At 42.8% G+C, this 27715-nt stretch overlaps 2 protein-coding genes across 4 annotated transcripts in view; both read right to left on the reverse strand.

Annotated features, from left to right (window-relative positions):
* TOM1 (target of myb1 membrane trafficking protein) overlaps positions 1–2858 on the reverse strand; it is a 39892-nt gene extending 37034 nt beyond the window's left edge. For 2 of the 3 annotated variants that reach the window (XM_054574557.1, XM_054574556.1), the window contains exon 1: positions 2648–2858. In XM_054574557.1, coding sequence (XP_054430532.1) covers positions 2648–2699 — 52 coding nt within the window. In that variant the 5' untranslated portion in view covers positions 2700–2858. The remainder of the gene's footprint in view (positions 1–2647) is intronic. The other variant, XM_054574558.1, reaches the window with a different exon arrangement.
* Positions 2859–6118: 3260 nt separating this feature from the next.
* HMGXB4 (HMG-box containing 4) overlaps positions 6119–27715 on the reverse strand; it is a 34844-nt gene continuing 13247 nt past the window's right edge. The window contains exons 7-12 of the mRNA XM_054574560.1: positions 16225–16306; positions 14874–14938; positions 13738–13843; positions 12884–13050; positions 8520–8642; positions 6119–8026 (exon numbers count right to left, since the gene is read on the reverse strand). Of these exons, the coding sequence (XP_054430535.1) occupies positions 7982–8026; positions 8520–8642; positions 12884–13050; positions 13738–13843; positions 14874–14938; positions 16225–16306 (588 nt within the window). The 3' untranslated portion in view covers positions 6119–7981. The remainder of the gene's footprint in view (positions 8027–8519; positions 8643–12883; positions 13051–13737; positions 13844–14873; positions 14939–16224; positions 16307–27715) is intronic.

The following is a 27715-nucleotide window of genomic DNA, read 5'->3' on the forward strand; positions in this document are numbered from 1 at the left end:
GAACACCATTAGAACACACTGAGCTCAGGGACGCCAGTTCTGCGGGGCTCCACTCTCAACAGGATGGGTCGGCCGGCTTCAGACCAGATTACTGTACTCTTGCAGTTTGCAGAAATACAGGCAGCTAACACTAGGTCATCGACGATCACAGACATCAGTGGTACATCTGCTTCTTTATTTAGAGGAAAAAATATGGAATACTGAAGGCATTAACTCAAAAGGCAGATATCCTTCATTTACTTTTACTTTTAGAGTCTCTTCTGCTTTGGTTCAGCCCCCAGGCCCTAGAGAGTTCACCTCAGCTCTCCTGTCCTTTCGCTGGGGTCCTGGGCATGTCACGCTCTCTAGCTTCCCCTCTCTGGGCCTCAGTCTTCTGAGTAAAATGAAGGTGATGGGCTGGAACAGAGGTTTTCAATTATGTGGTTTCCAATCCTGTGGCATCAGTATCCCTTGGGAAGTGGTTAGAAATACCAATTCTTGGGCTCCCTTGGCCCCTGCTCCGGGGCCCTGGCCCCACCCCCACCAAGCCCGTAGAGTATGAAACTCTGGGGGTGGGGCCCAGCCTGAGGTTCCTTAATAAGACCTCCAAGGGCCTTACGTGAGTATCCTGGGTTAGAAGAGCCCCAGGGTAAGGACCATTCTGGCAGTAAAACTTGGTTTGTGCTCTAAGATATGATTTAGTAGCATGGCCTTAGGACAGAGTATTTCTTGCCCAAGGCAGGCAACCTTTCAGGGTAAGAAAAGAAGCTGTTTTTTTGTTTTTTTGTTTTTTGTTTTTTTTAACCCTCTAAGGCCCAGAGTCCAGGTGAGCTTTTCTAGAAAGCCTCTGGAACGTGTGGCTGGCTTGGAAAGATTTTTTTTCGGTCCTCACCCGAGGATATGTTCATTTATTTTTTAGAGAGAGGAGAAGGGGGAAGAGAGAAAAAACATTCAGTTGCCTGCGGTATGCTCCCTGACTGGGAATCAAACCCACGGACTCTCGGTGCATGGAATGACACTCCAACCAACTGAGCAAACCCAGCCAGGGACAGACTTTCTTTTTTAAGTAGTAAGTTTCAAACTTGGCATGTGATGAAAGCAGTCATATCTAGTTGGGGAAATAAAGGTGAAAGGAGAGCTGCCTTCTCTTTTCAGGTCCCAAACAATGACTCGCTTGGGTTTGTGTGCTATGTGGGAGGGGACGGAGGGGTGGTGGAGGTGGTGGCCCTGAGAAGGCAGGTCCCCCTCGCTGGACCAGGAGCTTCCTGATGTGTAAACTTTCTACTGCCACGTCCCTTTTGGAGAGATTTGATTACAAAACCTCGGAGGAGCCACTAACAGCCACAGTGGCGATTACAACACAGAGCTGGTTGACAGACTTAAGTTAGGTCTGGCTGCCAAGACAGTAAGAATGGAAACAATGTCTTGTCTAAAGGATAGAATTTTCCCAGTCTGGACTTCAGGCTAAAAACAGTGAAAAAGGTGAAGAGCGAGTTTCACTGAACGGCCTGCGGTTTCCTCCTGCAAGGAGGCACCGCCAGGCTATTCCTGGATCAGTGTTAGCTCTATGGGCCGTGGCCAGCGATCCTCCCATGGTGTGCGCATGAGTAAGGACCTGCGAGTCCCAGCCATTTCTAGGGACTCCCGAGCCTTACTTGTGGCATCTCAGTAACACTAATAATAAATAGTACCTCTTTCTTTTACATAGCATTGGCAGTGTGCTAGGCACTATTCTAAGCACATTTATTAACGAGTTTAATCTTCACAACAACCCCAGAGAGAAAGGGACCATTATTATCCCCTAATTACAGGTGAGGAGATCTAGGCACAGAGAGGTAAAGCCACAGAACTAGTAAGCCTCCTGCCAACAGGGAGCAAGAGAGTCAGGAGACCTAGGCTCTGAGTAAGCCTGTGTCTCAGGCCAGAGTGCTCAGCTGTTCCATCTACTGAGGAATGAGGGAGGCACGATCAGGTGGTTTCTAAGATCACTTCCAGCTCAGACCGTGGCGACTCTATGCGTTGAGCTGATGCTGGTGGGTGAGGGCTGCCATGGGAGGTACGTCCTCAGACCTTGGTCGCTTAGGCTGGCCGCCTCGTCCGGCGGGTTCTCAGCGTCTGGTCTGGGCGAGGCGGGGCTGCCAAGCACTCCCCTCCACCCACGTCGCCGCCTAGACGCTAAGCCCTGTCTCTGGCCCTGGGAGAATAGACTTCTGGACCTTCTCAGGCAACCGTGTCTGGAGAGCCCAACGAGCCACGAAAGAGAGGGCAAGAGCCCAGGGGGCGCGACCCGGGTTGAGGAAACGACGAAAACAGTCAAGGGACCCAGACTACAAAACCACGTAGTCCCTTTAACCCTCTAAACTTTCTCTCTGGATTCGCAACCCCAGCAACCGCACACTGGCTGAAACACGTACGGACCCGCCCTCTCTCTTTACCTATTGGTTGCCGTAGGCATCCATCACAAGCCGAAGCTTCCTAATGGACCACGGCTTTTGTCAATCAAGATGGGCGGGAAACTGGGCGGGGCCAGACCTGAGAGAGACGCGCCTGCCTCGTTTCCCTCCCCGCCTTCCCCCTGAAGCGCTGCTGGGTACCTCAGGCACCCGGAGGGGTTTAAGTCTGAGCGCGGAGCCCTGCGGCCTGGCTGGACAAGGCTCCGGGGACTCACCTATGCGCTGTCCCACTGGAGAGCTGAATGGGTTCCCCAGGAGAAAGTCCATCGCCGCGGCTGCTGCTGCCACCAACCCGTGGTATCAGCTGACAGCAACCGCCAGCAGCGCCGACCCGTCACGTGACGCGTCGGATGGTCCGCGAGGAGGCGCCGGTGGGGGCGGAGCGGAGGGAGTCTGGAACTTGACCGCAGGCCCCACCCCAGACGTGGAGGTTTACTCGTCCCTGGCGGACGTCACGCGCTTCCTAGGGCAGTAGGAAGCCTCGGGGCGTGGGCCTGTGTAAGCCACGCCCTCAAGGTTTTTTTAAGGGTTTAGGGGCGTGGCCTGACGATCTTGTAACACACCTGGAAAACCGGGTCTCAGACCAGATAAGTGAGTTGGGTAAGGTTACAGAGCTAGCTCAGAGTACAGCTCTCACTTTTAATTGTCTTAGCCCTTGGGACCTTACTGTGAGCACATACCCACCCCTGGGGTAGACGTCCTCTTTGGCCTGTTGTCTCCCTGCCCTGATGGAACTCTTCCTATATGAGGTCGAGGTCTCCCAACTGCAACTTGAGTTCTGTTTGCAGCCCAGATTCACTTATCTCAAATAGGAGCCAGGAGCCAGGAGCTTGAGCTACCTTGACAGAAAGCCAGCTCGATGAATTGCAGCTCGGGACGGGTTAGAGCTCAGGGTAGCAGAAAGCACACAGATGTCGTCGCGAGTGGTGCCGTTAATTTACTGTGTGTTCCAGACAGCTTCCCATTTTCTCTGCATGCTGGAATTAGATCAAGGACTCTCAACTTTTCTCTTTTAGGCCACAGGCTCCTTTGAGAATTTGAAGCCACAGCCTTTCTGAAGAAAAAAATCAGAGACGCAGTATAACTTAAGGGTTTCTGGGGTCCCCGAAGTACAGCTGTAGACCCCAAATTAAGGCTCTCCAAGGCCTTCCCCAGCTTTTATCTTGTTCAACCTTTCTCTCAGGGACTACATTAGGTATCTGCTCTGTTATGTTTTTCACTAAAGCCTCCAAAGGATACAATAACCACTGCTTTGGTAGTTTGAGGCTTTCGTATTTATTGATCATACTATTGATCATGTTGTCTGTGATCCTTAAATTTGAAAGGCTAGTAGTAAACAGACTGTGTAGAAATTTATGATGATGGAAAACCAAATTATAACTTAATCACTTCTGTGTGTTAACCTGTGTAACAGATGTCAAACTGTTTAATGGCCCACGTCTTTATGGTCCAGTATAAAAATTTTATGGAAGTCATGTACCGCTGTGTTTTGAATGTCTTAATAATGCACATAAAACTTGTTAATAAACGCCCTTCCCCCACCCAGTCTAGATGCTCCTTGAGGGCTGGGATACTATGTTTATTTTGCTCACTACTGTTGTCCAGCACAGTAACCAACACGAAAATTTAAATCAATCTACTTTTCAGTAATGGTATTTGGGCTATAAGGGAAGGATGTATATTTAAAGTGAACTTCATGTCAGATACCATCCATATTTTTCTTCATTTAAGAATATTGCTTGGTTGTATGGAGTCTTATTTAGCATGAACTTCCTTTGGATTCTTCCATTAGTCTGTGTGGGGTGATTTATCAGAAGTTCTTGCCTTTCTGTATCACTCTGGTTTAAAGTGATTATGGACAAAAGATCTTGGCTTTACTGCCAAGAATAAAACAGCCATTAGGCTTACCCTTCAGAGAGAAAAAGCAGAAAAAACGTCCCTCCTCACCCCCTAAACAGGGAGTGGAATCATATAACTTCATGTAAACATAACTCTACATAGCTTTTCTTTTAAAAATGATTTTATTTTTTAGAGAGAAGGAGAGAAACATAAATCGGTTGCTTCTTGCATGCACCCCAACTGGGTACTGGGCCTCAACCAGGCCTGTGCCCTGACCAGGAATCAAACTGGTGACCTTTTGCCTTGCTTGCTGATGCCCAACCTGCTGAGCCACCCTAGTCATGGCTACATCGCTTTTCAGTTAGACATGGAAGTGTGTGGATTTTGTCAACACAACAGATAGGAACATAAATGGTAAATATTAAAAGTCTGTTTTAATTTTTTCTTTTAAGTGTTTTAGCAACATTAACATCAAATGCCTTTCAGAAGGTAAAAATGTTTAGGTCCCTTAGGATTGATATATTACGTAATTGTAATGTAATCTATTATATCCCTTAAGTCCTGTTAGACAAAAATTAAGATACTTTGCCTCTGAAGTTTAGACTTCAGAGTCTTGTCAAACTTGTCAAAGTATGACAAGTGAGGCCTGTATCATAAAATCCAGCTAAAACAAAAGGACATTTGAATGATGAAAAGGTCTGAGATAGTTTTCCTACAATCACATTTGCTCAATACTGTAGATAATATTGTAGAAGGATTCTGATGAGTTACATACATAATTTAACTTTGAAAGTGGTTTTGGGGTTGTCTGTCCCAGTGTGCTTGTTCTGGCTTTTCAATTTACTAGATGTATAACCTTAGGAAAAGTACTTTTCTGCATCTGTCTCCTCATTTGTAAAGGGGAATAATATTCATAAGGCTTTTGGGAGGATTAATCGAGATAAAATATGCAAATTACTCTCTATAATAGTCATGCAGCAACGATGGTTTCTTTCTTGCTGCCTCTCCTTAAGAAATTAAGAGCCTTTCAATCATAATATTTTACTACTTCTATCTATTAACAACTTGTGTTTGCATTAAAAATTTTATACCTTGAAAGGTTCAAATCTCCATATATTAAATGTTCATAATATTATTAAACATTTATGTCAGCCTGCTGGCTGCTGGCTTAGAGACAGGGAAGTGACATTAACACTATTTTACAGATGGGACTTTGGATACCTATAAAGATTAAGTGACTTAGCATCACCAAGGCAGGACAATACTGAAACAGCATGAAAAAGTCATGTTTAAACACATGATTCAGATGTGAACCTTACACAAGACTGACATTTTCTTGAGTTAGGAGAACATAGTAATGCTCACACAATTTTATTTGCTAATGAACAGAGCTACACTTTGCAGAGTCATTCGGTTTGTAATTTGCAAAAGAGAGAATATGCAAGACTCCACAATGTAAAAGTTAATAGAAACAGAGCAAGATGTATGTTAGGAAAATGACTAAGATCAGAGGTCTGACCTCTCTTCCAGATGGATTTTTTTTCTTTTTAAGAAAATTATGGTAGCATATAGTGTGGAAAACAGGTTTTATAATTTCAGAGCAATTTTGGTTGGCAGCAGGGAAAAGATAGCTGAGACTGGACTATAAATATTAAAAATGTGATTTTTAATAATATAAGTACAAAACTTTATTTCTTTATACAATTGTAATGGAATTTGGATCAAACCGCTAGGATTTATTTAAAAAAAAAATAAAATGATATAAAAACTGCAAGAAGGTCTGAATCCAAAGTTTTTCCTCTAATAGTACCAAATACCACAAGGTACAGATTATTATACAAATGTGTACAAATTTTAAATACAAATACAATAGGATTGGATTTTAAAGGAAAACAAACAAAAAGCAGGTCCTCATCAGGATTTCCTTAATGATAATGGTAGGACTGACTTCTTTCAGTACTAAGCCATGTCTTCCAGTCCCCTCTCCTTGATGCCCTGCGTCAAACAGGAAGCTTCCATGGGAACAGACGAGGCATGGTACAGGTTGTAACACATGAAATCAAAACAAGATTTCTGCTCTTGATTTTAGTTCCCAAACATTCCCGTTTCCTCCTGTTTCCCCAATTAAATCTCAAAACTGCTCTGAGTTGAGAAAGGCAGTCAGCAGCCAAAAAATACCGTTAAGAAACAAAGCCCTGTGACCGCACTGGTGGGGAGAAAAGAAGGAGTTAAACAAGATGCTGCGCACTCTCCGCAAACACCTGCTTTGATGCTGTAGAGCTCCACCTAGCTGGGGAAAAAAGCACAGCTACCTCCAAGCTGGTGTTTGGCAGGGAATCTCACACATTTAATGACAACGCTGAAGTGCTCAACTGTCTTCTTTGGAACTAGGAAGCAAAAAGTCTGGTTCTTTTGGAAATAAGGGCAGTTGGGAATGGAAACATTCCTTTTATTTTACTTTCTTGACATTATTGAATTATAAAGAATTAGTATCCTGATATAATGATTCCTTTCTGAGGCACAATACCTTAAAATGCAGATGATTTAGAGTTTTCAGAGGAGGTCAGGGGAAGGAAGGGAGGAAAAAAATAACAAATCTGTATCTTCCACATGCTGTTGCTGGTGGAGGCTTTTGTTATTAAATTATATATACAGAAATTTACAGGATAAATTAAAATCTAAGAGATTTTAAAGAGTTAAATACACATAATTAAAACATACATTCACACGCGCACATAAATAAACCTACATGAGAATCAACTACTCTTTTTTTTTGCAATTCACTTATGTGTGGAATGCAGAACACTGTGTATCTGCCACCAGGGGAGCCAATAAGATGAACCCAAGAATCCCGCTGGGCAAAGTTCACCTTCCATAGCCACCAAGCAGAAACCTGTGAGGACTTGGTGGCTAAGCAAATGCTGCCAATGGAAGATACCAGCTCTTCGTTCTGCAGGCCAGAGGTTCTGGACCAGCTCACACCACATGCAGTTCAGCTGGTGGAATGGACTGCTTTACCCTCTTCATGGTGTTTAGGCTGCCAGGGCTCACCGAGCTCCTTGGCCCCCACTGAGGCTGCCAATGATCACAACAAGTTTTGAGACATGGACACCTGTGTAGCAGAGAGTGGGGCAAACCCCCCACTAGGCTTACCTAAGCCATTGCAGTAACTCTAAGATGGGAATGATTTTATCACCTCCCACCTAACACACTTCAAGCTGAAAGGCTTTGTGCTTTCAGTCAACTGGCATCTTCCCATAATCTTATTATTACATCTCCGACTGTGAGACAGGTAAGGCAAATGGTCAGTGATGGGTCTGGAGGTACAACTGAGCTTGGAAAAAAAAAAAATCACATTGTAGCTGTCCATAAAGAGATGCACTTGGCACCCAGAACAAGCCCCCAGCCCCAAGTTACATTGATTTTTAAGGCAGATTTATCCACCACAGGAGAAAAAAGAATCCTAAGCCCATTATCATGCCAAGGCTTCCTCTTGGCTAAACCTTTGCCATTTCATAAGATTATTAAAAGCAAAGTAGTTACAGTCCTATGTATATACTGTACATTATGTATATATATATATATATATATGCATATGTATATAAAAATTTAAAACCTACACCCGGTGGCCAGTGAAGGGGTCTGAACAGTCACATGTACACGAACCAGCAGCGGGCTGGGTAAGGTTCCCGTCCCAGGACTCTCTGCTGTCACAGTCCAGGCATGATGTATGCAATGTTGTCTAGTGTGTTTGACTGTAAAACAAGTGGAAAAGGTTCAGTGGAAGAGTACTAACCCCTAGTTCCCTGACACATACTCCTTGGTTGAGGGGAGAGAGATGAAGAAAACCCAGAGTCTGAGAACACGGGGAGAGTGAAGATGGCACCCTGCTGTCTGTTACGCTAGTTTTTCTGCTCCCTTCTCCCATGGATCCCAGCAGAAAAGAGGCGGGAAGCTCCTGCACTTTCTCTGTGTGTAGAAGACCAGGAAACACAGGGGTTGTGGTACCTCAAGGGCTTCTCTCCACGGGACTATTTGATGGCACGGCATGCTTTCTAGCTTCACTGAAAGCACGGCATGCATTCAACAAAACAGTATCACGTGCCTGGGCCGAACCATGCACGGAGCCTGCGTGCTAGAAGCCAGGGGAGTCTTACGAGCTTGTGCCTGACAAACTCTTTAAGATCAGGCCTCTCTGGCTCCCAAGGGCCCAGGTCCCCAAGTCGAAGGAAAACAAGGAAAACTCACCAAGACCTGTTTGGGACAGCCATTCAGTTCAGGTAGTTGTGTGGTCAGACAGGCCAAGGGGCCGAGTGCGCAGATAATGGAATCCAGAAGCACTGACAAACTGCCAGACACAGCCACCATACCCTGAAAGGGAGAGCATTCGAGGGGAGTCGGTTGTAAGGGGAATCACACCCTGACGCTCCCTCCATGTTGTGGTTGACCCCTCACGTTCTTTAGTCTAAGCAGCTCTGGGACACGTGCCGCAGAAATGGAAGGTATCCGTTTAGATAACTTTGTAAGTTGTTTAAAGTGAAAACTCTTACAACACAGTCCCGGGTTTCTTTTCTATATTTCTTACCCATCTTACCCTCTATGTGCGACCTTGGGTTAGTTAAGAATAGTAGGGCAATGCCTATACTTAGCAATAGTAAAAAATACGCCTTTCCTACTCTGGAGAGCTGCAGGGAAGATCTGTGGCGGTCAGGTATACAAAAGTATTTTTCGTATGCAGGCCTCAAATACAGCTCAACTGTGGCAGCTTTAGAATGCTATGGCCCTACATATCAGCATTTAACATAAACATGCACATACTTCTCCACATGTGTGGCTTTTGAGAGCTGATGATACCACTTTTCTGGGTTGATTTGTTCACTCTTAAAAAGAGAAAAATGGGGTTCCTTTCAAATTTTAACATCTTAGACAATTCATATTGTTTATACGTCTGATTCAAAGAGGTAAGAAACGAGACTGCTTGCTGCAGATGCCACTGCCCAGCACTCGTACAGCCTGCCTCACCCCAAAGTGCCGTGCGCCTCCATCACTGTGGGAGGCCACAGAGCAGAGTCCTTCAGAGCCTGAGCTCTGGGTCAGGACTGCTGGGCCGGGAGCCGGCTAGCCCACTCCCTGTTCCTGCACTGGGACAAGCTGCTTACTTTGCTTTGCCTGCAGACAGACCACTAACGGCAGCTGTAGCACAGGATTAAATGAGACAAGAGGTAGAAAGTACTTGTGCCTGGAACATAGCACATGCTTGAAAGTCATCAGTAATTATTACTATTACCAACATCTTTATCTTTAAAACGGCATTTCTGGCTGCCTGCTAGGTTTCTCTTTTTGGGTAGGTCTCAATCCTGACGTGCTGTAATGAGAAGTAACTACCCCTCCTTTCTGCTAAAGCCACTCCTACAGCCACCTGGTCTCAAGGCCTCCCCATCACCGACCCTGCCTTCTCTTCACCCTGGTCTGATGTCTCCTTCCTCCCATTACCACGGGAGGCACTACGGGGAGGGGTTGAGAGCAGGGACCTTGAGCCATCAAATTCAAGTCTCTGTTTCAGCCCCTAGAGGCTGAACTTCAGAGCTAGTTAATTAACCTCTCTAAGTCTCTGTTTCTTCTTTTTTCTTCTGTAACATAGGAGAAACAAAGATTCTGCCTCACAAAGCTGCAGTGTGAATTAAATTGAAGAATCCATATAAAGCACTATGAAGCAAAGCTGATGGAGTAACCATTCAAAGAAAACGAGCTATTAGCCCTGGCTGATGTGGCTCAGGGGGCGGAGAGCTGGCCTGTGAACCAAAGGGTCGCTGGTTCCATTCCCAGTCAGGGCACATGTCTGGGTTGGGGCCAGGTCCCTTGGTAGGGGGTGTGTGAAAGTCAACCACACATTGATGTTTCTCTCCCTCTCTTTCTCCCTCCCTTCCCCTCTCTCTAAAAAAAAAAAGTAAAATTTTTAAAAAGTTAAAAAAAATGACCTATTGGAAATATTATACCATTACAGTTAATTACGGCTAATATCTTATGTCTGACTCTCCTGATGGACTTTAAGCTACTTGAGGGCAGGAACCATGTCCTATTCCTTTTTATAGCCCCCCGATAACTACTGGTGTTTCGCATATAGTAGGAAGCTCTCAAACAAAACACTCATTGGATTAATTCAAATCTTTGTCATATCTAGACTAGACTATTGTTACAGCTTCTCCCCAATTCTGGTCTGTTTTCACTCACAGTCTCCTATTTATAGAAGCTATTCTCAGAGAACACCAAATGAGAGCTCTGATTACATCCTTCCCTATCAACAACTTCCTGCAGCTTCTGGACAGCAAGGTACAGACCCCCAGAACGCCCGATAAGACCCTCTGCAGTGTGGGCTGTAGCCTCACTGCTCAGCCTTCCTCCATGGAACACACTGGATGTTCCAGTTTTTCATCATTTTGGCAGTAAAACCCATTTTAGCAGTGGACCCCAATATATAAAAGCGCTACAAGATCTGGTTAAAGCAGGAGTGGGGTTCCTCCTGGACCCCCTCTGACCCATTTTGTAGAAGACCCCGCGGCTGAGAAACAGGGACGTCCACAGCTTTCCTGGCAGGGAGTTTTCCTCTCTCCGGCATCTCCGCGGACAGGCTCCGCTCCTCTGCCCTCCAGCCCGGGCGGAATAGCGCCTCCCTCTCACAGGGCCTCGGTTCCCCCCGCTCTCTCCATCCTTGGCCCCTGCTCTGCCTCGGCTGGCCCGGGACAGCGGGCTGAGGACAGGCCAGGAGTGAGGCAGGCTGGGCTCGGTCACAAATCGCTGTGTCAACTCGTACTTGTCACATTTCATTAGGCTTCAGGTATTCAATTTTCAAATAAGCAAAACTGTGTAAAATTAATGTTCCACAAAGTGCAGTATATAATTTAAAGTGGCATGTAGGTGAACAGTAATTATTTTGGTAGACAGCCATTTTGATGTATATTAGGGAAAAAACCAGAATATCACACTCATGATATTGAGGATATCACTGTGAAAGCATGGACAGATTTATTTTCATAAAAAAATAAATAATAGGCGTGCATGAAAATTGCAAAATTGTGAGGACACATGCAGATGTTAGCGTGCTGGAAGAAGCGGCGCAGGGGGAGATGGGGAATGACTGCTCATAGGCGCGGGGTTTCTTGTGGGGATAATGAAGATGTTCTGAAATTAGCAGAAATGGGTCCACTATTCTGTGAATATACTAAAACCCACTAAATTCTACATTTAAAATAAATGAATTTTATGGTATGTGAATTACACCTCAGTAAGACCAGTATATGAAAAGGAGACTAGAGATTCTGCAAAATTCCCTTTTTTGGTGAGCTTGTATATGGAACTCACAGCAACTGCTCCCAGAAGCTGGCTTCTTTTAATTTGCTAATCATGTATCGATTCTCTTTCTAATCAGACTGTACATTTCCGGATGATAGCAAATAATAAGGAAGCTATTCAGATTTTCTAATACCCTAAGCTTTTAGAATAATGCCTTGTATTCAATAAATACTTGCTAAACTAAATGGAACTATAAGGAAAAATCTGGAATATGGATGGTGCATAAAAAAAATCATTTTAAATTCTAACTTCTTAGGAAACATAAGAATGTATAAATAACTAAGGCTTTCAGAATGTTTCATTCTGGAAATACCAATATCCATTCAAATATCAACCTACTTGAAAGTACTCTAGTTGTTTTGACATATTTAGACTAGACTATTGTTATAACTTCTATATTGTTATAACTGCTCAATTTTTGAAACTAGCCAAAGAATTTAGATACCACTTCATCTCTTGTGGCCATTGGCATTTCATTTGTTGGCCAATCAACTTCCACATAGAAGCAAATGAATGGTTTTATATTCCTACACTTTCAGCTTAAAATGGCCCTAGTAGCTTAGACTGATTTCTTTGCTGAAACGTCTGATGAGAACCCAGTACAAAACTGAAACACTATGCTCCTGAGTTAGCCAAGGGGACAATACAATTAGAAGATGAATATGGTAATAGAAATGGAACATGACAGCTTGGCAGGTTAGGTGATTTCAAAGCTTAAAAGGACAGAGATCTCTCTAGGGCACACTGCACTGTGTAATTCAAGTGTAATGCAGAGTAATGAAGAGCTTGAGAACCTCAACTTCCCTATCTGCCACCAACTTTCAGAAAAGTAGCGCAGCCGTTAATCCTCTGTACATCCTAATCTGTCTGCTCAAAACCTTGCTGAAAATGTGCAGAAAAACTCAAACTGTCTTAGAAGTATAAGTGATCAAAATGTCCATGGGATTTGTACTCAGCTTTTCCAATGCATTAATAAAAAAGTTACACGGTTATATGTGAATTGTATCTTAATAAAACTGGGGAAAAAATTATAGGCTATTCTAATTTGTTTTTGTGCCATTGTTTCAATAGGATGGTGTTAGTGTAAGCTTTGATTCCAACTCTCTAGAGGTTTCTATTACTACGTATCTTCCTTATCACCACACCCGGAACACCTGGCATAGTCCAGCATAAAGGAGCTGCTCAACGCACACATGTGGAAGCAGTGAGCGGATTCAAATTCTCTCGGCCCCTGGAGTCACGCTGCCGACAACAGGGCTCACCTCTGTTTCCTGCAGGCGGTGTCCGATGAGACTGAGGGACTCTCCCAGCAGCTGGAGATGGGCAGCAACATCAATGGGCTCTGTCTCGGGGGCTTTGGCCGGCGAGGCTGGTAATAGCATGGTAGTGGGCGGGGACTTCTTTTGGGGTGACAGTACTGCAGAGGACGCTGCGAACAGAGAAGAAATGGAGAGATCAAGCTTGCTATAGCCTTGAGCACCACAAAAATGTCCTTCCTGATTTTTCCTGCTTATGAGCTATGCCAGGCAATAGCAAAACTATGGACTATGGGACGAATCTGACCCATGACCTGTTTTAGTATGACCTGTGAGGTAAGAATAATTTTACATGTTTAAATGGTTGTAGAAAAAACAAAGAATATGTGGCAGAATATCCACATGGGCCTGCAAGGCCGGAAATATTTACTCTCCGGCCCTTTACTGGAAAAAAAAATTTTTTTTTTAAATCCATACCCAAGGACATGTTTACTGATTTTAGAGAGAGGGGTAGGGATGGAGAAAGGGAGAGAAACATCAACCGGTTGCCTCTCACAGGTGCCCTGACAGGGGACCTGGCCTGCAACCCCGGCATCTGTCCTGACCGGGAATGGAACCAGTAACCTTTTGATTTACGGGACAATGCTCCAATCAACAGAGCCACACCAGCCAGGGCCTTTAATGAAAAGTTTGCTGACTTCTGATTTTCCAAATGCCTTTTTCCACCTAAAATGTTCAGTCATAATACTTGGGTATCAAGATCTGCTTCTAATATAGGCTGCTCCCCCAATTTCTCAGTTAGGAAGCAAAATTTATAGTGCTCCAGGGGAAAGGAGGCAGGAGAGGGAGGTGGCCACTACCTTTTACTTTCAAGGAACCTTCTGAGCTCGATGCTTTTCTTTTCACAGTCGTAGCTTCTGCTTTGTTCTGTTTGTGTTGCAGATACTGAGCTTTTTGCTTCCAAATCTGCAATCAGATCAGGGCAAAATAAAATAAAATGGGAAAAAAAAGTGAAAGGGAAAGCAGTCGCAGAAGAGCATAATGAAGAAAAGAAAGGGAACAGCACAAGGGCAGAGAGAGGGTCAGTGCTAACTCTCGGGCAGAGGGGGACTGCGCAGGCTTCACACCGAGCGGCCATCAGGCTCCACAGAGGGCGACAAGCGCTCCTCAATGCTCACAGTCAGATCTCAGCACTGACTTTTAGATCTAAGGCTGGAACGTGAAACCATGGCAGAAACATCTGGCTCAGTGTCACCTCCATGTGGCTTGAATATATTCTAAGCTCCTGGCTGGTGATACCAATAGCAGGATAACATCGACATGAAAAACAGAAACTAAAGATACACTTCCTGAGTGAGAAATATTTTAGTTGTTTTACCCAGATGAGCTACACCTTAAAGCAAGACGGTAATTCTAATTCCTAGACCATCTTCTTATCATCCAACTGGGAAGTGACTGTGAGTCAGACAGCACTACTGATCACGGTCTTCTTAGCTTCTTTACAGCAGGTACGTTCATTGGCTGTGGCTGATGAGGGGGATGGCTTAGAACCTGGGTCCCTAGTAAACATAGACCTGTGCTTTTATTACTTGCGATGACGACTAAGTGGCTGACTTTCCTCACTTCTCAGACCGTGGCTGACTATCCTCACTTCTCAGACCGTGGCTGACTAGCAGGTGTCTATAGTAAAGGGGCTTTTTCTTTTATCACTTCAATCACTGGCCAAATGAGGTTATCTTTTGGCTCAGATGTAAAGCTGTTGCAAAATAAATTTGAAGAGGTTAGAAAAGATAGCCTTCCTTCAGCTAAATCCTTACCTAGAGTAAACCGGCACCAGCTGGTGTTAATGCCCTCTACTAAACCATTTTCCATTCATTTGTCCGCGCGCCCCCCCCCCCCCATTTCAGTATTCTTTGGCTGGGTGTGCTATAGGAGAATCGCATTTTGGAAGGCTTATAAAGCAATAAAAAATGTGTTTGTGAGAAAGTGTACTTACCAGTTTGTCCTTTTCTGGCAACTGCTTCCATACCTCAGCCAGTTTTTTACTAAGTTCCCCAAAATCTGGCATAAAAGAGTAAAAAACTCAATAAAATAGACGTTTAAATACCAAAAAACAAAAACAAACAAAAAAAACCAACCAAGATTGATGAGAGCAAACACTGGAAAAAGGTTTTGAAATCAGATTGTAATAGCACAAGATTCTTTCAGAAAATCAAACCCAACCCAACCCCACCAGTTTTCCTGCTTCCCTTCCTTAGGCAGGGAAGCCTAAGTGTTAATCACTAAGTGGTGGCGGTCATGAGATACCTGTAAACCCTCATGCATCTGCTCTCTCGGGGTTTATTCGTTAAAGCATCTTTCCGGTGTCTTTTAATTTAATCCCACAATACATGGCTTATCAACTTAGGTTAGAGAAAATATGTGATGTAGAATTTGATAAAAGATAGTAGGTTTTTGCTGAATTTCTGAGCGCTCTGTACCAAAGAATTTCCCTGGAGCAGCTGAGAAGCAGTTCTCTGGCTGCGTGTTGCCCTTCCGCTTGTACGGCAGGGTCCGGCCTTATACAGCATGTTCTTTTTTAAAATTTTTTCCAACTGCCAGCATCATTTATTTTTCCTAGAATCTGGATACAACTAACTGTAGCAAGACAGTGCTTAATATTATTTAAGCCTCATTTTAAGTTCTTTAAACTATCCCAGCATTTGTAAATGTGAATTCACATTTCAGTGAAAATGGAAACTAAAATTTCACATACCAAATTTACTCAATATTGATGTTAACTACAGAATTTTTTATATGAAACGTGCTTATACAGCACATTCTTACCTTTTACGGTACTTCATGTGTGCCTCCCAACCACCTTGATGAAAAGTTTGGGAAGCTATTTTACATCTTAGGCAATGAGATTTATAGAAGTTAAGTGCCTTGCCCAAGGTCTGTGGTGTAGTGTTTTTCTCACCTCACTAACTTCTAATGTAGAGACAAATGTGAACAATATAACATAAGTCATCTCATAACTGCACACCCAAGGGCATTTTAAGAAAAAGGTCAACTGCAGAATCTTGGAAATAAACAACTGCATATTTATATACTGGGCTTTGTAACATTTAATTTTACTTGGTTTTCCATTTTTTCAGCGTAAGAGATATAAATAAAAAGTGTCTCTCTTTTACGGCCGGGATACACTACGACAAAATCTAAAGTAATTTGCAGAACTGAGGGAAAAAACCAGACTTGGGTCCCTTTAACACTACAGGAAGAAGCTGCCTCGTGACTGGCTGAACTAACCGCACTGCTTCAGAGGCACAAGTGGAACCAAAAAGACTAAAGATGAGAAGTGTTCTTACCTATGCCTGGGTGGTCAGCCACAATGGTCACACGATACTCTTTGCAGAACACCTGGTAGGCTGACATATTCTTCTTTTTTGGCTAGAGCCACATAAGAACGGAACAGGGTAAGGCTTGATTAGAACACAAGTTGACTAACCCTGAACCTATGGTTACAACCCAGGAAAGAGACTACCCCTTTTCATCACGGAAAGCGTTCTCAACTACTAACCAGCTTCCCCAAACGGGATAATTAAGTTAACCCATGTTACTTATCAGAGGTGACTATCAGTTTTACTTTCAGAAGTAAAAACGCATGCTAACTTATTCTCAGATGTTTCAGACTGTTGCAGCTGCATAATGACTTGGAAAGCCCTCATTCTTCCTGCATGCAGCCCCACGTTATGTGTCCTTCCGGAGCCAGGTGCTAAGAAAACTCTTTTCCTCTCCTGGGATGTCACTTTTCTCACCTTTGAAATAACAACCACACAACTTCTCTTTAAACTTTGAAAGCCAAGAACCAAATCAATGTCCTTTCCGTTCCTTTGCATTTTATTTCTAATCTTAAAATTTCCCTGATCCACCCTGGCTTGCATGGCTCCATGAGTTGAGTGCCGGCCTGTGAACCAAGGGGTCACCAGTTTGATTCCCGGTCCGGGCTCACGCCTGGGTTGCAGGCCAGGTCCCCAGTAGGGGGCGTGTGAGAGGCAATTGCACATTCATGTCTCCCTCTCTTTCTCTTTCCCTTCTCCTCCCTCTTAAAAAAAAAAAAAAAAAAAATTTCCTTGATCCTGCTTTTACTGTCACTTGTACTTTATTGTTATTTGATTGTTCACATTCTTATGGTCCAGGGGTGAGGTAAGTAAATTGACGGCAATTCTTCAGTAGTCAATGAAAGGCAAACCTCTTTCGCTTCAACAAACTGCTATCTACAACTTGAAGTGTGTCTGTTCTTCACCATTACTATGAAAATTCCAAGAGCAAAGCATGACTTTTGAGAAACAGCCAGGTCAATGAGGGATATTTAAAACAAAAGATTATATTATATATTATTATGCATTCCATTTTAGAACTACCCATAGACTGAGAGAAAAAAGTTAAGCTTTCCTACCTGAAAAGACACATTAGATAGCATCTGTCCAAACCATTCCTTTGAGGATGAGAAAAAGGAAATTCAGAAAACAGTGACTTACTTGGATCCTACAACTAAGCTAAGTGATAAAAGCAGAATGAGTACAACCTAGGTAGCCTGGGCTATGCATTATGGGCCAAAGAAAGAAAATATGTTGCTTCCTTACAGAAGAAGTTACTACTTAAAAAGAAAAGGTTACCCCTTTGTAATCTTTATCTAGTAAACCGAGATGTGCTCCGGATGGCTTTGCTTTCCAAGCCCATCTGCAAGGGTCCAGATGAGTGATCAGTCCTCCACCCCCGCCCCCTCTCCCGCCCCCGGCGGTCCTCCCTGGCCCTGCAGTCACTCTGGCACAAATGTTTGGTGCTTCAAAAGTTACTGGGAACTTCTGTTTGCCTTAAGTGTCAGATTTTACGACCAAAAACTAACCAACAAACAACACAGTCCTGCTCTTGACTTCAGAGTTGCATATTGTTTTAAACTAAGCCTGTGCCCACACTTTGTTCACCTTAGTTCTTAATGTTTCCATAAAATAACTTTGTTCCCTCAAAGGCCAAAGACTAGTGAAGACTGATGACAACAAAAAAGCTTGTGTGACGGCTCTGAGTTTAATTCCAAAAGGAATTCCGATTTTTGGTGAGTAACATGGGATAGGTGAAAAGGGGGAAGGGATTAAGTACAAATTGTTAGTTATAAAACTAGTCAGGGGATGTAAACTATAGCATGAGGAATACAGTCAAAAACATTGTAACAACTATGTATGGTGCCAGGTGGGTCATAGACTTATCCGGGGAATCACTTCATAAGTTATATAAATGTCTAATCACTACGTTGTATAACTTAAACTAATATAATATTGTATGTCAACTGCAATTTAAAAATTAAAAAAAAAATTCTGAAACCATTTTGAGAAATGGAAACATTTCCAACAACTTTCAAAGTATTTTTAATGAAACAGCACTTCTTTGGATTTAAAAATTGTGGCATTTTTGTTACAAATTCAGCTTCGAAAATTTTACAGCTTATCCATAGGCCTGGCATTTAGTGGAGTGTATGATGAAAGAATAATTTGTGGAAGTCTAGACACTGCAAACCTTTCTCAACTTTAGAATCAATCTCACTACTAAATATTGAGACCAATAGAAAGAATAGGTGCTTAAGAGAATTCACAGCTCATTTGGTCATATTAAACTTGAAAGGAGCTTTAACAATGTTTTCTCAAACATGATATAATACTACAAAACATTTATTGCTCCCTATTTCACAAGGCTATCTATAGCAGGAACAGAAAATTAAAACTTTACAAAATGATAACTCCTGGTTAATATAGGGTTCAGCAGAGAAGTCAAGCCTGCTTGAGTGTGGTTGGCAGGGTAATAATATGGGTGTAATAATTTATAGTTTTAATTTGAATGTTTTACCTAAAATGTCATATGGTGTGCTTGAGTGATACTGTTACGTTACAGAACTACATACCTATGATTTTGTAATAAAAAAGGGACGTTATTTGTGCTGGACCCTGTGTATTAGATACAAATCCATAGGCTGAAGAAAGGGCCTCTGTTATCAAAGCCTGCATTAAACTATGTAGAAAATAAACTAGTATATACTGAGTACCTCTCCTGGTATAGTGAGCAGTTAAGAGGATGAGCTCAAAGCCCAGACTGTATCCTAAGGCAATTAAGCAGCACAAAACAGTGGAACACACATAAATTTGAGAGTTTGAAGGCCCACTATCTTTTGCCTGCTTTACCTTATACTAATGATTTGATCCTGAATAAAGCACTAGCAGTGGATAGCTCTTTTGATGTGTGATATTAAAAGTATTCCAATGGCAAACAAGAAAAAGCAGAAACTAGAAAAGATTTGAAAGGTAACAGAAAAATGTAACCTATCAAAGCACTCTGCCATTCACTTATTAATACATATTTCTTAGAGTATCCACTATCTGCCAGACAGCAGGAATACAGCCAAGAATCAGACACACAGGTAAATAGGTCATGATACTAAAATGCGATATATTAGAGGAAAAGTCCTGGATGCTAGAGGAACAGGCAATGGGAGCAACTCACCTAATTAGGGAGTCCAAGAAAGCCTCTGGAGCAAGTGGCATTTAGTCCAGACCTGATAGCTGGGGAGAATTAGCCAGACGAAGCGTGGTCAAGAGTGTTCAGGCGGAGGGAACAAGGGGTGGCAACACATCACACAGAGAGGAGAGAGGTGAAGTTAGGGTTGCAAGCAGAGCCCATAGACTGATGCCTGTAGCCTCTGTCTCAGAGCGCGAGCTCCACCCCAAAGCAGCGATTCCAGCGTTCGATCCCGTGTCTGAGGCAGGCAGTGACGGGCTGACTGCACGTCAGGACTGCGGAGGACAGACTGCAGAAGAGCGAGAGCAAGGCCAGGAGACCACTCGGGCGGCTGTGGGCGGGCCGGGGAGGACGGCGATGGCCTACAGCCAGGACGGGGGGCTTGGAGAAAAGCAGATACACTGGACAGGAGGCAGAAGCGACAGGACGGGGTAGAGGCAGTGTGGCAACAGGGAGGGAGCTGGGGCGCTGAAGGCCAGCAGACCCAGGGCAGCGTCCTGATCGTGCTCTTTACTAACTATACGAGTCACTTCATTTCCTCGAGCTTTGGTTTCCCTCCTGGTAGAACTTGTGGATGGTACCGTTTTTACTCAAAGGCAGGAATTAATCAAACAGTGCTTGGCACTTCAGTAGGTACTCAATAATACTTACGTGATAGGCAGAAATTCAAGTTGGCTCCCGAGAGTTCCACCCCCTGTCTTCAGGCCCTAACGCCCTCCTGTGAGCGTGGGCAGGGCTGGTGAATGTGATGGGGTCCTGACTTACACGATTGCTTTATATGATGTGGCAAAAGGGATTCTGCAAGATGGAATTAAGGTCCCTAGGGAGTTGAATCTGAGTTAATCATAAAGATTATCCTAGGCGGGCCTGGCTTTATTAGGTGAGCCCTTAAAGGAAACAAGATGCACCAGCATGCACTCTCCTGCTGGCCCTGAACTGGAAGAAAACAGGCTGCCCTGAGTTCTCCAACTGCACGAAAGTGAAGGCTGCCACCACCCGCATGAGCTTCTGACACCTGGGAGACAACCGCTGGCCCCGGGCAAGAGCCGAGCAGACAGCCCAGTTGAGCCTGAGCTGGACTCCTGGTCCACAGAACTGTGAGACAGTAAATGAGTGCTGTTTTAAGCTGCTAGGTTTGTGATAATTTGTTATGCTACAATAGAAAACTACTATGAGTTCTTTTCTATTCCCTTAGAACTTGTGGCATCCAAAAAGCCTTTTCACACATAGAAATGCTGGTTAAGGAGGACAGAGTGAAATCATTTGACCTACATCAGACAAAGAAAACAGTGACAAAGCCCTTACTTTAAACATTGTATTTAAATAGTAAAGATCCTATTTTTACTATTCTGTTGGTGAAGCCAGTCCTGCATAGAGATGTAAAGAGTTCTGGGTGCTATATCTCTATTGATTTAGTAGTAGCTTCACATCCTCAAATGCTTTCAGTGTTCCAGCTAAGGCTCCTTCCTTTCAAATCCCCCTCTGCCAGGCCCAAGGTACAATGGAGTGGCACTCCACACACTCACACACACCAAGTTCACCTAAGTTCTGGGTTCAGCTGAGAGAGAGGACAAGAGAGGAGAGGAGGAGGAGATGCGTGCACATGTGCTATGGATCAATTGATTAGTCTAGGTGATTCCACTCTAAGAACCTGTTCCTTGGAGTGAGTGTGACAGAGGATAAATCTGCTTTCCCCAGATGGTTCCTGTAAGTCTCTCTCAAGGGTGTGCAACTCACTACTAATCAACTGTGACTCTGTTTGTAACTAACATTATTAGAAATAATAAAATTACAGCTCCTGCACATATGCCAATGACTTCACCTGGTGCTGAAGACAGGAAAATCTAGCTGCACTGGGCTGACACTGTTGGACTGAGAATCTGCTGGCCTTCACTGTGGAGCCTCCCTGGGGCAATTTCAAGGGAAACGCTACCATTTCCACCTCAGAACCTAACCACTGTGCAAGATCCAGCTTCAGCTTGTGCACCTGAAGTTTGAAATTCAGACTTAAGGGTTAAAATTCTTCTAGGGCACAGATATTTTTCTAAATTAGTACTTAGAAATGTACAAACAGTGGAGGATCTCTACACCTACGAGACAGTCCCACGTGATTCCAAACGCACGGCCTGCACTTCCACTCTAGACTCCCTCGTGCAAGTGGGGGCATCCCAACTCAATCGCAGTGGTTACCTCTGGAATCACATGGACTCCCCTTTCGCTTAAAAATTTAAAAAAATTTGAGAACAGATTATCCGCTGAAGGAGACAGCCACAAACAATAGATTACTGGAAGTCTCGAACAAACTGCCGAAGTAAAACAGGGTCAACATCTGACATCATCAGAGGTAGATCCAGAAAGTAAAAACAGCGGTCTCCAACCATAGAAGTTCACACCACAAAGTCAAGAAATCAAGACAGATCAATTTAAGAAGCAGAAGCAAAAGAGAAGAGTCTCACAAATAATGGGAAGACAAAGAAATACGCCCCACTTGAAGGGAAAGGAGGAATACCCAGAAAGAGAACTAAATGAAATAGAGGCAAGTCAACCATCAGATATTGAGTGCCAAACAACGATTCTAAGGAAGCTCAGTGAGCTCAGAGAGAATTAAAAAAAACTGCAGGGAAACTACGAAAACTTACTGCAAACTATATCAGCACGAAAAAGGACATAGAAACTATCAATAAGAGAAAAGAGGAAATTAAGAATACCATTTCTGAATTGAAGAACACAGCAGAAGGAATCCAAAGCAGGCTAAATGAGGCTGAGGACAGAATCAGCAAGCTGGAGGAAAAGGTAGAAAAAAGCTCCCAGAAAAAGCAAAAAAAAAAATGAATGAAGACTCAAAAAGAATGAAGAGGTGTTGAGGGAAATGCAGGACAACCTGAAATGTAGTAAGATCTGGATAATAGGGATACCAGAAGGAGAAGAGGATGAGGAAGGGATAGAGAACCTGTTTGAAAAAGTAATGATGGAAAACTTCCCTAATTTGAGGAGAGAAAAAGTCACACAAGTCCAGGAAGCACAGAGGGTCCCACTCAAAAGGAACCCAATGAGGCCCACTCTAAGACACATCATCATTAAAATGGCAAATATCAAAGACAAACAGAGAATCCTAAAGCAAGCAAGGGAGAAAGAGGTGGTAACATATAAGGGAGCCCCAGTACAGCTAGTATCTGACTTCTCAACAGAAACCCTGCAAGCCTGAAGGGAATGGCAAGAAATATTCCAAGTCATGAAAAGTAAAGGCCTGCAACCAAGACTGCTTTACCCAGCAAGGTTCTCAACTAAAATGGAAGGTGAAATAAGGAGTTTCCCAGACAAAAGAAGGCTAAAAGAATACACCTCCACCAAACCAGCATTGTAAAATATGCTAAAGGGACTGCTTTAAGATGAAGAAAAAGTTTCTATGAATACCCAGTTCTTTTCAGAGTTGCCAATACTTGATATCAACAATATTTTTAATACTCATTAGTCTGATTGTGACAATGATGTTAAAAAAAATTTTAATTGATCCTTTATTATTTGTTGAAACTAAACCTGTTTTGGTATATTTCTTGCCTATTTCTATTATTTTAAAAAAAAGCTTTAAATGACTTTTTGGTATTCTTTATTCATTTATTGATTAAAGGTTTATAGAACTTTTTTTAAAAAAAACAACACCCCAAAACAAAAAAACCCCTATTAACCATGTTTTAAATGTGTTGCAAATACTTTTCTATTCCTTGTCCTTTAACTTTTTTTATATATGTATATTACTATATAGTTAAATGTTTAATATAGTCCTATTGTCAATATTTACTTTATAGCTCCTGGGTTTGAATATTTTACTTCAGGTCATGAAAAATATTAGTTCTATTTTCTTGTAATACTCCTTAGATTCTACCTATTGATTTTTAATTCGCCCGAATATTTCTTGTATAATGTGTGAAACAGGGCTCTATATTTGTTTTATTTCAAGTAATAGCGGTCCATGCACCTTATTTGTTGAATAAGCCTTTTTTACCCATTGATTTGAAATATCAACTTAATCATATATTGTTAGACGGATATATATGTTTGTCTCTAGAATGTTCATTATATTTCATTGATCTACTTGATTATTTCTGTTCTGGTGTCATGTTGGTTTAATTGCTGAGATTTTATAAGGGTTTTAAACTTTTTAAATATTTTATAATTAACTTTGACATTTAAAAAATAAATAAAATCAATCTGCATTTAAGAAAGAAAGAGAGATGAAACTACTATCTTTTGTGACAACATGAAGAAAAATTTTTAAAAATTTTATTTACTTTTAGAGAGAGAGGAAGGGAGGGAGAAAGAAAGGGAAGGAAACATTGATGTGTGAGAAACAGTTTGCCTCTTGCATGCCCCCCAACCAGGACCTAGCACTGGAGGCCTGTGTCCTGACATTTCGTTTTGCGGACCACACCCAGCCCCACTGAGCCACACCAGTCAGGGTCCGATTTAATAAAATGTTAATATTTTGAAAATGAGGATACATTATTATTAGTTGTAGCAAATAGCTTGCAACATGTCCACTTACTATGATTCACAATGTTGTAATTTTACAGCCAGAACATCCTTTTAAATGTTTGATGATATTTGTCACAGTATCAAGATCTTTCAAAGGGCAACTTCTTAATGCTCTTTATAAAGTAGTCCTGCTTAACTAACTCTGTGGGGTCTTAGAACTCTTTGGGAATCTAATGAAAATCCCTCTTTAAGTTCATCCACGACTCTAGCTTAAGAATGTGTTTTAAAGGATAAAATATAGGGGGCGGGGGGGGGGGTTAAGTCAAAACATAATTTAGGAATCTTACAAATAAAACTTGGCTTTTTTCTGTTGATGACAGGATCCAATTTCTTCATTAATATTAAAACTACATAGGAGACACTATTATAAAAGCTTTACCTGTAGAAATTAATTTAAAGCGTATAACAAACCTATTAGGTAGTGCCACATTACTGTCATTTTAAAGACGAGGAAACGAGATCCACAGTGACATATCTAGGGAGGGGCAGGGCCGGCATCTGAACTCCAACAGCCTGGCTTTGGCCCGACCTCGTAACCACTACAACATCTGATGCTCTTGTGAATGAACTGGACTAAGATCCCTAAATCTGATCTGGCTAAAAGAGAGGGTGTCAAAGTAAAATTTTCACACCAAACCTTTTATTTTAACCATTCTGAACAGAAATCTTTCTAAAATACCCTCTATCTTTCTGCTATCTCTCATAATATACCACTGAATATAATTTAAATACTCTTTCTGTACAGTGGAAAGAGAATGGAATCTATAATCAGAAAAACCCGGGTTTAAATTCCTGGTCTGTGCGTGTCCTGCCACAGGTAATCCCATTTCTCTGGGCTTATTTCTGTGAACTGGAGGTAATATCTACATCTCACCAGGTTCTTGTGAAATTCACTGGTATCCCCTAGATACAAAACTTAGTGTAGTGCTGAGAACACTCTGTAGGATTCCACCTCTATAAATATAGCTTTTATTATTGTAATTTACTAATTCTCACTCAGCTCTACTCTTCCTTAATTCCTATTTGGCCTCAAGATTCGGCTCAGATGACAGCTCCCTCAGCAAACCTTCGCTGGCACCCCCGGGCTCGCCTCCTGCCCCCGCAGCACCTGCCTCTGCTGAGGCTCGGCACACTGAATGCTTTCCGACCTCCGTTACTACACCCAAAGCTGACACTGTCTTATTCCTCTTTGTCTACAGCGCCTGGCACGATGTAAGTGCAGAACAAACATGCAAGAAGGAATAAATGGGTGACAAAGACCGAGAGTTGTGTGCACGAAAAGGCCAGGGTGCGCTCATTTGTATTACCTCATCCAATTTTCACAACACTCTGTAGGTGAAGTAGCTGAGTACTACTTCACTATCCCACAGAGAACAGGCTCAGAGAGGTCACGTGATCCGTCTCTAGCCAACCTCCATCCCCCTCAAATAAAGCGCTCCCAGAAGCTGCAGGACACTTGCTTTGTAACATCTGCTTTCGCTCCTTGGAGACTGTTTTCGTTGGCTCTTAACTCTTTTCCAAATAGGTGAGGGAAGTGCAGAGTTTGCTCCAAAAAGGTGGGTGTTAGATTAAAAAGCAAAGCAAAACAAAAACAAAACCATAGAAGTGTGGTTTCCTTGCTTAATCTAATGTGAAACGAGTGGTTGGAAAAAAGTTTTAAAGAGATGTTATCATTTTATGCTTTTGAAGAATTTAGGATGGAAGCAACAGTAATTGTAACACCAGCTTTTTACTGAGCCATGCCTTGTGCTAAGTGTGTTACATGTATCTCCTTATTTAGTATAAATAACCTCATTTGAAGTGAGGAAGCAATCTCAAGAGAACAAAGCTAGGAAGTACATTAGAATAAGATGTCTGAGTCTGCTGACTTTGAGTCCAAGCTTTCATTGTACTTCATTATACTCCGCTTCTCTAATTTTGAGACATCTATACGTGTGTCTCAGCAGGATCATCTCAGGCAGCACACTATATTGGCCTTCCCTGGCCTGGAGCCTACTTTTAGCTCTGCCAAGGATGTATTATGGCACTGGGTAGCCATCTCTTAGCTTCAGAAAGGCATGCGGTGGAATGGAAAGAGTACAGGCTGGGGGGTAAAGAAACCTATGTAAAATTCTGGCCCCATGTCTTTTCAGCTTCCTCCTCTGCCAAATGGAGCTAAAGATACTGATCAGTCCAGACTGCTATGCATGTAAAATGCCTGGGCGAGCCTGGCACATTGCAGGCACTCAATACATGGCACTTACTAGCCTTTTAAAAAAAATCCTCACCTAAGGAAAAAAATTTTTTTCACTGCTTTTTAGAGAGCAGAAGGGAAAGACAGAAACGTCAATGCAAGGGAAAGGCATCGATTGGTTGCTTCCTGTGTGTGCCAGGACCAGGAACAAACCTGCAACCTAGGTGTGTGCCCTGACAGGGAATCGAGCTTCCAACCGTTCGGTTATGGGGTGATGCTCTAACCAACTGAGCCACACCGGCCAGGGCAGTAGTAACTAGCCTTCACCAGTCACTGCTGTCGTTCTTCACCTTCAGCCTTACCAGAGAGAGAATACATGTAACACCATCACAAGTCTAGTTATAGCTCAGAATTTAGCTTACCAGCAGACTGGCAACAATGCCTGGGTGCGCCAGGCACGAGGCCACCAGGCCAGCTTTAGTTTGTTCAGAGAAAATTGAACATTCTGGAAACATGCAGATAATTAAAGGACATACTTCTCTGAAGTGGCTACACAAGAGACATTATTTTGAGGGGTGGTGAATAGTCTTTTGTTGATTTAGTAAAACCAAAATGAAGGCATCTTTGAAATGTTACTATGTTCTGCTCTGTATCACAAAAAGTTCCACTCCAGTGGGATGATCTTTAAGAGGAATCATCAAGATATTACCATATGATTTCTCTGCTCCTCCTTAGAAAGCAGGATTCAACAAGCAAGCAAACAAACAAACAAAAAACCCCACTCCCCAAACAAAACTCAACACTGAAAATGTCACTTTTACCACGGAGATAATCCAGTTTCCCTTCTTCATATCAGTCAAAATTCTCCAGTAGGAGTTCCACCCCTGCTGCCTTTGCTTCTTGTCCTTGAACTCTGCCACTTCTTCCACACTATACTTGCCCACTTGTCTTCTCTAGCATGAGACCATCTATTCTTGAGGCTGTCTGTCCCCTCACTTCTGAGACACTGACCCTTCTCTGGTCGTCCAACACGACAGCCCCTTGCCCACTGCCAGGGCCCTAAGGTGAGTATATTCTACAAAGTTCTGCTCTAGGTTCTATTCCCTCTCATCTACTCACGTGTCTCATTCACTGCACGGGAAAGACCCAACTTCTAGCCCTAGTTTCAACTGTTCCACTGAATTCTAGGCCTCATATTTCCATTGCTCTCTGGAAAGTCTCCTGAGATGATGAGTATACAAAACAATCATTGATGGAATGTTCTGTTTGGAGCATTGTGCAAGGCCAACGTTCCCCAACTTTGTTGGTTCATGGTGCCTGTGTGGGGTTTTATGTGGTACTTGCTCTTGATCAGAGCAATCACAGAAAACCCAACTTCGAGAAGATAGGGCTTCACTAAAAGGAATATACATGATGACATGTTGAAACTGTGAATTACTTCAAGCCAGTAGCTCCTAAGAGATATGATGGATGTCAAGAACTGCCATTTCTTTTGAAAATTTAATCTATTTAAAATATCGAATGGTGCCCCTTTGAGTTTGCTGCGGCACCCAGAAGGCCTTGCCACATGGAAGCCCTAAATACAT

The sequence above is a fragment of the Pteronotus mesoamericanus genome, unplaced genomic scaffold (assembly GCF_021234165.1).
Source record: "Pteronotus mesoamericanus isolate MK-2021 breed Mesoamerican mustached bat unplaced genomic scaffold, CSHL_Meso_final contig_263, whole genome shotgun sequence".
Lineage (NCBI taxonomy): Eukaryota > Metazoa > Chordata > Mammalia > Chiroptera > Mormoopidae > Pteronotus > Pteronotus mesoamericanus.